The following is an 11198-nucleotide window of genomic DNA, read 5'->3' as shown; positions in this document are numbered from 1 at the left end:
GCTATTAAAAGCTTGTCTCTGGCTAGCAGTACGAGTTCTGTTTCTTTTTATCGTTTATAAATCTTTTTTTTCGGTTGACACAATCTGAAAATGAATTCCAACCAGTACGTTTTCTTTTTTTCTTTTTGTTCCTTTCTGGTGATAGCAGTATTAGCATATATTATTCGTCATTAAACTTTTCAGTAACTTGAATTCATATGTAAAGGGTTGTTATGGATGGCTTGAAAATAAAATCAAATGTTTAGGCTAAAATGATGAACGAAAAATGGGCGAAATGCTGCCTCATGTCAGATGTTCAACAAATGTCTTCGTTTAAAAAATTAGAAGTGCTAAAACAGGTTGAATAGTGATATTTAAAGATTACCAGTTGACTCTCCATCTATTGGAAAAACAGGAAGGAGAAGGTAATAAATTAAAATTAAACTAGAATTCATTCAGTTAATAATGTGAAAAGATAACTTTTCCACTTGTCATTATTTGCTTCATTCTAGCAATGTTATCTGTTTGAGTAACATTGGTACAATCAAGCAAATAATGAAAACGCAAACAGATGCAAAACATTTGAAATGTTATTACAAATATTCTAAAAATTATTTGAAGATAACTAACAGAAGATATTTTATCAAACACATCCAACAAATTTTAAAGGAAAATTGAGAGGTACTATAATACTGATTATTGATTATAAAACCGTATTATTATGTGATTGTTAAGATTATTTGTATTCAAAATTACATCAAATTATTATCTTCTTTATTTAATGATAGTGGTAGGATGACAATAAAATACTTATCATACCTTTGCATTATTCATGATGCATTCATAGAATCATGTTTAGTATGACAGATTGACTAATAATCTAGTATACATATGTGCGCTGCACTTGACATTCTTCTACAAAGTGTTCCTCATTTCAAGGGCTTAATGTAAGTGCAGCAGTCATTATCAGTAACTTGAAAAACATAAACAATGACATAGATCATAGGAACGTTTTCCCTAGCATTCTTATTATCTTTATCATGCTGGAGTTTCTATCATGAAAGCTTATCAATTATCATATCGCATGTTTATTTAGCAATAAAATAATTATTTTTTCATTATTTTTAAATTACTATGACGATTACGTTCATGATTATAACTAATTTCTGCAAATAACTGGAGGCTTCGACAGTCGATAGTGTTAAGCTTTCTGCACTGAAAGTTCGATCGATCGTGGTTTGCTTTGGCCAAGTAGTATTTTTGTGGTAAATTAATGTTGAATTTCAGATGGTTCTACCACTGATGATTATCTATGCCATCTATGTATTTCCGATCCTGGAATCTCAGCCAATTATAACCTGTTATTTTCAGTAATTTCTAACTTCCTTTTGTTTTTCAGAAAGGCTTATTATCACTTTCATAATATACAGATGCTTCATCTAGTTATGGCATAGTTATAATTTACCTGGTTAGTTCAATTGGCATTTTTAGAAAATACCAATATATCTTAAACTTACTTAAAAGCTATTTCCTTAAACGCTATTAATATTGCATTTAAGAAAAGAAAATCCACCTGTAAGCTATTTCGAAGAGAATTTATGCACTCATTATAATTTGATCGGCTCCTGTACAATCGACGAACATTATCACGTCGCTTTGCCTAATACTACTACAGTAGCTACAGTAAGAGAGTGGTTGTATGGTCAACGGTCACCTAAATTGTTGATTACTCTAACACCTGTTAACAGCCGTATATCACACCTCGTAAGTTTGTTCTCTCATTAATTACTTTATTTTTCACACAGTGTTAAATGCGATATTTGAGACTGCAACGTTTGCTTGAAGTTATATTTGGTTCATTCGGACCCCTATATTATTAGGCAACTTTTGCAGCTATCTTTTTGTCTGAAATCTCCTTCTTCTTCTATTTTAGTCTTTCCTATTCTTTCTCAAAATATTCCCTGTTTTGTTTTAGCCCTATCCAATCGTTTTATATACAGCATTTTGGGGCTTCAATTATAATTTCCTTTGAATTCCTGAAAATTAATATCAAATGATTAATCTCCCTTAAAATCCCTTCTCCTAAAGGTGATCACCTTAATATCTTATGTACATCATTTCAAATCTCAAAGTGTAAATGAAATAAGGGAAAAGTTGGCTTTGTTGTTTATAGACAAAAAGCAATGAACTAAGAAAAAAACTGGTGGAAGATGTAACACAGTATTTGGTGGCGAACGAGGTTGACGGTTTCGACATCGATTGGGAATTCCCGGTATGGAGTTGGGATGCACAGCCTACGGATAGAAAAGGTCTATCTGTCCTTGTCAAAGTAAACTCTTTGCTCATGATCCTAACAGCATCATCATAATCTTCTTTTTTTTTCTTTTCAGGAAGGTATCCTTTTTGAGAGTTAAGTCAATCAAAATGATTAATATTTTCCAATCCTTTTAGGAACTACGAGAAAGTTTCGATCAGGCGAAACGCAATCTACTGCTAAGTGCAGCAGTGGCTGCACCCGCTACAATTGTTGATAAGGCTTATGATATTAATTCATTTAACAAGTCATTCTTTCATATTCAGTTTTGCTTCTGGATATTAAGTCTTCTCTCCTTTAATTTGTGCTCTGTAGGTCTCTGACTGCCAGCGCATTGAATGAACTTGATTCAGTTTGATTAGAAACAAAACTTTGATATGATTTAGTAGCAATCATCAAACAGAAAGCGATTGCAGATGTGATTTCACAAGAATAATAATAATTATTATTATTATTAAAACGTTAAAACCTGATGTTGGTGTAAAGTGATTTAAGAATTGTAGCTGACCTTAAACAAATGCATGGATAATTTTCTTTCAGGTATTTGGACTATGTCCAAATTATGAACTACGATTTCCATATGTACTCCAAGCTAGAACCTTTCACAGGTTTTAACGCACCACTGTTTCGTAAACCGTATGAATTTGGAATATTCGGCAAAATGAATTCGGTTAATTTGCAACTGATCTCGTCATGGAAGAGCTGTCACATCGGACTTGAAATAAAACTAAATTGATCATTACTGCAGCATTATTCGACTCAACACTGGCTCAAAAGGGGTCTCTGGGCCAACAAGACCATATTCGGCATACCCACGTACGGACGTGGATATACGCTTCTCAGCAAGTACCTTCACTTCCTCTACGCTCCAGCTATCGGACATGCAAATATCGGTGCCATGTATTCATTTGTTGAGGTACCTTTCATATAAAAACCCTAATCAGTACATTCATTCACTTATTCTTGTATAAAATCCGTCTCGTATATCTTATCGTAATTTGAAGTGGGTATTGTCGAATCCCATAGAGTCCATTTCTAGAACTTTGGAACAAACGAAGAAGTATAATTTGACACCCGATTAAGATTTAAATAATAACAACAAGTTGATAAGTAGGTGAATTAGAATTGAAAACCGCATTCGATTAATCATTAGGTTACTGAAAGAAAAGCTGTACTAAAGATTTGGTCAGTTTTGGTTGTTCCAGTAAAGAAAGGAAACCCTAAATGGGTACATCTAAAAAAGAATCATATCAATACTCTGTTGTCAGCTGGTCATCTCCTTCTGTCAAACAGTCATCAGCTGTCATTTAGTAATACTTCCAACAAAACCTCTCGCCCTCATCCTTTTTCCAGTGCTTCAGTCTTTCAGAAAACTTCTTTTGAGGTGTGTAATCTGACGGAAACAAAGAATTATAAATATGTGTTCGATGGAAAGACACGATCAGCATATATTTACGGTGGTGATCGGCAATGGTTAGGACTAGAAAATCCAACAGCGATGTTTTCAAAGGCGAATTACACGAAAGCACACAACCTTGCCGGCATTATGATATACGACCTGGGATCCGATGATTATAAGGTGCTGGTATTATAAGAGTTTATCAGATTATAAATAAGTTGTTTCATATCCATCTATCCATTACTTCAGCACACTTATTGAATTCCTAGCTTTTTTCAGGGGGTGTGCAAGCTTGGAACATATCCGTTGATAAAAGCCGCCAAAGTGGCAGTAATGAGAAACAAAAGCGGGAAAAAGCAAATCGATAAAAAATTACGTAGCTATTGGAAAAAAGAGAAAAGGAATGATGGAAGAAGTCTAGAGAGAGGAAAAGAATATAACGAGGAACACTCTAACTATTCAAGTTAGTGAAGTGTACAATTAGCCTTTTTGCTACCAATAAAAATAATTGTTCCAGTTTCAGTAATTCTCCTATACACAATCTCATTAATAGAAAGCTGCATTACTAATAGTATTGGATATATTCAGGATTAGCAAATTTATTAATTACGTACTGTTAAAGCATCTAATGCTATAAAGCAAATATATGTATGGGTTTAGGTCAAAGAGTACAGTGAACTTTGTCGTTAACAATAACAGAGCGGTAGAAGGAGTTTACTACAAACTTAGGCATCCTTGCAACAATTAAATCAACTTACGAAGTTCAAAGCTTCTAGTCAAGAGTTCCTGCATAATAGAATGCTCACCTTGTTTCAGTCAAGCTTTTTCAAGACTACCTATTCAATCCTTACTCCGACTGACTCTTTTGTAACAATAACAGAGCGGTAGAAGAAGTTTACTACAAACTTAGGCATCCTTGCAACAATTAAATCAACTTACGAAGTTCAAAGCTTCCAGTCAAGAGTTCCATGCATAAGAGAATGCTCACCTTGTTTCAGTCAAGCTTTTTCAAGACTATCTATTCAACCCTTACTCCGACTGACTCTTTTGACCAAGACACATATACCATGCTCCTCGGATCTTCATGTCACTAGATGACAAATTAAGATCGATTCTGTAAAATTATTATCCGTCTCATAAAAGATTGATATCTAATACACAAATGCAGCAAAAGAGCAAGCCATATTCTTCAAAATCCACCCTCTATACATTAGCCACTTGTATATCTGCCGGCATTTGTGAGTGATGGAGGTTCCATAAACATTTCAGATTCCTATCGATCAAATGATCTTTAACGCGAAAATTAGTTTCTTCATTTATTAATCGTTTAAGGACATAAAACAGAACTATAGCTCAACACTTCTCATTGTCTGATCTTATTGCTAACAGTTCACGTACAGTTTGTTCCCTTGCTATTTATCTCTCTATGTCTGTTTCATTTGCTTCGCAGTAAGCTCTTCCAGTGATGCATTTTTATTTTTACTCAATTTTTCCATTTGTTCAACCTTTTTGAATCTTTCAAAGGTTTTCAGTCCGTTTTCAGTAGTCTGTACAAATATATATATATATATATATATATATTGAACAGGTGGATTTAAGTAATTTTATTACAAGACTAGAAGTTTAGGCAATGAGTATTTTTATACAGTAAAAACAAGAAGTTTTCATCTTCATTAGGTAGAAATTATTATTTGAATGATTTCATCGATGACAAGACTTTTTTCCAATGGCCAGCATACTTCAAAGAAAAAGAAATCTAAAAAAAAAAAGTAAAATGAATGTTTGGTATGTTACTGCAAATAGATGTATTGATTGTATGACCGGACAATCGTGACAATTCGTGGTATTTGAAAATAATACTTCTCGGAAATTTTTTAAGAGCACCACTTCTCAAACAAATGTTCAAACAAAGAAAAATCATCATCTATGCAAAATAAGACCAGCGCTCACTGTCAAAAGCTTGCTTTGAACAAAGAACTTACGAGACGGCATAACGAAAAGCATCACAGGACTCGATTGATCATCAGTCGATGTCCCGTCATTTTCGATATGCAGTTGGTAATTATCAATTTATGTGCCTTCTCTTTCATTCAGTAACACTAATTGCTTGCATCATCATTCTCGATCTTCACTTCAATATCGTTCGTCATCTTTGCTTTCTTTCTATTTTTAAAAATGGTTTTAATTGAAAAAACTACACGTATTAAATAGATTTCATCAAATCTTGCAAGCATAACAGATAAAGCCATATCGAAGCAAATGAAAATAACCGAATATTTAAGGTCTCTTTTGGAGAAGCTGAAGGTTTACCGTATCTGAGTGTAGGAAAATTTACTGTTTGAATGTGAGGATAATTCATGCTAACAATTGCTGTTCGAGAATTGACTTAATGTAAGTAAAGAATACATTGTCGCATGGTAAGAAAATGATGACAAAACCTCAAGAATGTTCGGTCATGACCATCGTGCACATAAAGAGAGTGGAAAATGAACTTGCAAGTAATAGAACAAATACTTTTGCGATGCTACAATTCGGGGGCAAATCGCTAGAGTAATTACTGAACTGCAAAAACGAGGATGATGCAATGCATTGAGGGCAATTAGTTCATTAATCACTTCAATCAGCTATTGGTTCTTATTTCATGATGTTATGTTGAAGTAATTAGATCAAAAATGAAACACGAACCGATCTTTGACAACTCTTATAAATCATTTCCCAGAGATCGCGTACCTCTTGACATCTATGGAAACACCGCACACTTGAATACTCACATCCCTACGACATTGCAAATTGCAACATCCTTACTCTAATTATTATTAGGTACTCTGAGACGGTTCCTTTACTTATCGGTGGGTTAATGCTCGAATCGCAAAAGTATTCCAGAAACTCTGGGTGATAGTTGGGAGGCGGGATTATGAACTTATTTCATGTCCTAATAATTTCCCATTATTTTCCATTATTTGGGGGATGGAAAATGATGTGTCATGCTTCGATGTATCAATGGATTATTTGAATACAACTTAATATCTGCTTCTTGTAAATTCATGGAAGATATTTCAGAGGAATGGCAGGTGATGGCTCAAGTAACGAATCAACGTTACGGGTTGCTAGAATGAGCGATTCTACGACATTAGATGGTACGAAAAAGACGAATATACCGGTGACTTTTAAACTTCCTGATTTTAACGATGATGAAGAAATGGAAACGAGTGAAGATGATGAATTTGCGTAAGTTAGCTACCATTGATATCAGTTGTTTTTATCATTTAAAATATCTGTATGTAGTGTTCTTCATCCTCTGAGAAATCCTATAAGGTATGAGATCAGAATGAACTGAAAGTATAATTCTTCGTTATTTTACCTTTACAAGTAGAATGTGTAAGTTATTAATGTAATATGCTGTGTAGACTTTCTTTTTTTTAAAATTGAATAAGCCGAATGTGCAAAGTGATCATTTTGGTTGCAGAGTTCACTTCTAAATTTATCCTGTAAGAGAAGCACATCATTGTTGATAGGAATTTTTGTGAGAAAATGTGTGAGCGATAAGAGGAGTGAAGTGCTGATAAATTAACCATAAGCAAACAATTTTACAAAACACCGTACTATTATTGGTTCACATGTGTTATGGTCACATACCGAAGTTTGGAAAACTAGGTAGGAAAGGAAGGAATTTTTTAATAGTATCAGCTATTATTTATATTACTTAAGAGTTATGACCTGCATATATTAATTGTTAATTGAGCTGGTTCTTAGTCTACTCCTTATCAGTTTGAAGTGCAGCAGATGCTATCTTTTTTCGAGCTGTTGCTATGAGAAAATTAATGGTGAGCTATAAGGTGCATTACGATATGTGATCGTGGACGTGATTTGTTAACTCATGTAATACTTTGGTAAAGGATCACTTGTTTGATTCTGCATCACTGTGACGAAAATTATCGCCAAAGTGCAAAGAGTGTAAAGAGCATATGGTAATGAGAGCAGTGATATTGAAATGTATTTCCAATGCTAAATGTGACAAGTGTTCGCAGTTAAAAATAAAGCAGCAAATATGTCAGGTTTAGATTTAAGGACACCTTTTAATAAATCATAAAGCATACTTCCACATTTGATTTTCTTTGTTACTTTTTTTTTTGATCGTATATATTCCAGATTTTGTCCTAGTGCGGGTCATATAACAACGGAGCAGTTACTTGATAGAAAGACAACTCTTTCTTACAACAGTTACAGTACGTCTTCCATTGGGATCATGTTCTCCCACCCATTGCTTTTGCTAAACAGAAATCCGAAACGAGTGAGCAAATTTTATCGAAAACAGTCGGACCTCGTGGAGAATTTCAAGAGAGATAGCACCGCCATCGAAGTTTGTTCCTTTTGTAATTTTTTTTCTTTCAATATTCATATTTGTGATATTTACTACCAGTAAGCCGCTGTTTCAACAAGCTTCTCTTAGGTGGCCCTGTGGTCTTTGCACTTCATTTGGTGATTTATTCAATTAGATTAGCCAGTTCTGAATTTTTGTCTTTGGTAATGCAACTTACTTCTTGCTATTTTAATAATCCTTAACAAAGCACTCGACATGTCACACCCTCACAAGCAGTGGAACACAGTACAATTTTCCTTTTTGTTTTATTTATTTGTTTTTTATTCAGGAACACCGACGACGGAAGCAAAAAATACAAAATTCGGAAGGGAATGTTGAAGAGCACATCGAATCCAAAATGATATTGCTTGAGGGTGATTCCAATTCAGAAAAAATATTCCCGGAGAGCGCTTCAACAAATGGTAAACACAAAACACCTGCAGTAAAAGTCATGAAAAAAGGTACATTAATAAAATTTTCAAAAATTTTTTTTACTTTCTGTATCTCTTTTTTTGACTAACAATATTTTTTTAGAGTACAATCCTCAATGGATGTATCGGCGGATAAGGCGGCACGATGGTTGGCCATGACTACTCTTATTGCTAACGTTTCGTTAGCAATCGCTAAGGTTATTTATTTCATAATATTACCACTTATTAACAGTTTTATCAACTCTTACTGCGCTTTTTTATTTATCTCTAAGTTCACTATTAGTTGCAGACTGCAGCAGCATATCTTTCCGGTTCGTTGTCAATAATCTCTTCGCTAGTTGATTCAGCTGTCGATATCACTTCGGGTTTGGTGATTTGGTTAACGGATCGTGCCATTAGAAAACGCGATCCGTACATGTATCCTAGAGGGAGGACACGTTTGGAACCTATCGCTTTGGTTAGTTACACCTCATTATTTCTTTTTGTTACTACATCATTCTCCAGGAAAAAATATTCCTCACTTCATCAATGTTAGACCTTAGTCTTTAGCGCCGTGATTCAGAACTTAATCAGCGGTAGTCGTTGGCTGAAATGGTTTGTCGGTTTATTTCCTAATCCATTCTTTGCTACAGATTTGAAAGTTCTAGAAGATATTTATAGATAATTGTAAGTGTTATAATGGGAGTGGCGTCAGTTCAAATGGTAGTGCAGTCCCTAGAGTCAGTTATCCATGATACGGTCAATCCAAGAGTGGATATTTTTTCGTTATTCATTATGGTTACCATTGTATTCATCAAATTCGCCCTCATGCTCCTATGTAAAAAGTTAGTGCAGTTTCTTGGTAGTTTCACACCAATTTAAGTCGAATTAGAATTATAATAAATGATATCATCAAGTCGGCTGAATGCATATCATTATACAACTGCACACTAAGGACGACTGTCCTTAATGTGCAGTTATGTAATGATATGCATTCACTCAGCGATTGGATAATCCTACTTTTTCACGGACAGCAAGTTGTTGAAAAACACGTGGGTTTTTTTTCGACTTTTTTTAGATTGGATTATAATTATTCAGTAGCAGTGTTGGCGCAAGATCACTGGAATGACTGTATATCCAATACAGTCGCCATAGTGAGTTTTTAGTCGTTAGTTTGTTCTGATTTCATGTTATCTTGTGCTTATTTTTTCGGAAATCTTCCAATTTTTTTTCTTGTGATTGTTGTTTTCACTGCTTTCCGTATGTCCTACGAAAACTTTCTTCACTCATTTGTCATAAATGATTTATTGCAGGTATGTGCTTGGATCGCATCAAATTACTGGATATATTTTGATCCAATCGGTGCCATTGCTGTGTCCATATACATTGCTACTACTTGGTTTTTCACAGGAAAGGAACATTTAGCAATGCTTTCTGGCAAGTCGGCTGAACCAGAGTTCATTAATCGTATCGTGAAGGTCGTTTGTTTTCCCATCCGAACTAGTCCATCATTGTGTTTAGTATTAACAATGGTTGGCTAACCGCTGCTAGACACCATTTTGTTTTATATTCATTGTATGCGCGACCAAATACAATTATGAATGAAGATAAATAGCGTGATGGACATAAAAAAGCAAACCATGGTATTGGTTGAATCATGCTTTTTAATGAATCAATTTGCCAAGCTGTTGCTTCTGAGAGCAAGTGAAGTGTAATTCGAATTTATGCGTTTACAGGTATGTGTGGAGCACGACAAGCGAATAGATTACATCGATACTGTTTACGTATACCACTTCGGCACACGCTTTTTAGTAGAAGTTCACATTGTGATGAATCCAGAAATGACACTTCGCGAGTCGCATGACATTAGCGAAGCGCTACAGACTAGTATTGAAAGTTTGGCGGAAGTAGAAAGAGCTTTCGTCCATTGTGACTACGAATTTGATCATCTACCTGCTGATGAACATAAAGTTGTGTAAAGATCGTTGCTGCCCTCCTTTCTACTTGACCAGTACAGCAATTACTTCTGCACACTTCCGTCTTATTTATAATGATATATCTACTAAATCTTGGATTTAACCGACCACACTTCTAGATATATTATTAAGTGCAGCAATATCTGAACCTGAAATTTTAATTTTGTTAAATAATTTCAACCATGTGTATATATGATTTTAACCGGTGAATTTTCTATACATTGTAGTTTGTCACCTTGCTTCTTTCCACTCAGATTTTATTGCATAATGGTGAATCAAGTTACGGGCATTTTCTGAGATTTCCATCAGGTTAAAGTTGAAAGCTTCACTTGTTTTTAGACTAATTCATTCTCATTTATTATCTCCGATGTGAAATACCTGTACGCGTTAAGACTGATATCAACAGTGTTAATATTTGATATCTAGAGTATCACTATTTGAAAATCCATGTCACGTAGTTCTGATGTCATTTGTCCTGTGACTTTATCATGTGGAAGAGTAATGTACATAATCACTTTTTCCCGGTCCAATCAATCTGCGGTGCTTTTAAGACAATTTTCTAAGACTTTTAACCATTAATGCTCTATATAATTCGTTATCTAACTCGACCGATAATAATAATTTTACTTCACCGCATAAATGTCAAAACAACCAAGATCTCTCGTAATATGTATCTGGGTATATATGTATATATATATATGTATATATATATATGTATATATATATATATATATATATATATATATATATATATGTGTGT

General features: G+C 34.2%; 2 protein-coding genes across 2 annotated transcripts; both read left to right on the top strand.

Annotated features, from left to right (window-relative positions):
• Window positions 1-870: 870 nt before the first annotated feature.
• On the top strand, window positions 871-4160 carry LOAG_09042 (glycosyl hydrolase family 18 protein; the record flags this gene model as incomplete). Its single annotated transcript, XM_020447846.1, has 8 exons — window positions 871-926; window positions 1539-1743; window positions 2153-2308; window positions 2431-2540; window positions 2834-2963; window positions 3042-3203; window positions 3678-3872; window positions 3972-4160. 8 exons carry the CDS (start codon window positions 871-873, stop codon window positions 4158-4160), a joined length of 1203 nt encoding a protein of 400 aa, XP_020301963.1.
• Window positions 4161-6746: 2586 nt separating this feature from the next.
• On the top strand, window positions 6747-10480 carry LOAG_09041 (cation efflux family protein). The gene is made up of 9 exons (XM_003144570.2): window positions 6747-6920; window positions 7842-8052; window positions 8342-8513; window positions 8589-8680; window positions 8773-8940; window positions 9144-9307; window positions 9541-9616; window positions 9776-9940; window positions 10199-10480. Exons 1-9 carry the CDS (start codon window positions 6757-6759, stop codon window positions 10439-10441), a joined length of 1455 nt encoding a protein of 484 aa, XP_003144618.1. The 5' UTR covers window positions 6747-6756; the 3' UTR covers window positions 10442-10480.
• Window positions 10481-11198: the final 718 nt, after the last annotated feature.

Source organism: Loa loa (genome assembly GCF_000183805.2).
Source record: "Loa loa unplaced genomic scaffold supercont3.192, whole genome shotgun sequence".
Lineage (NCBI taxonomy): Eukaryota > Metazoa > Nematoda > Chromadorea > Rhabditida > Onchocercidae > Loa > Loa loa.
Note: the sequence above shows the minus strand (reverse complement) of the source record. Positions and strands in the feature narration are given on the sequence as shown.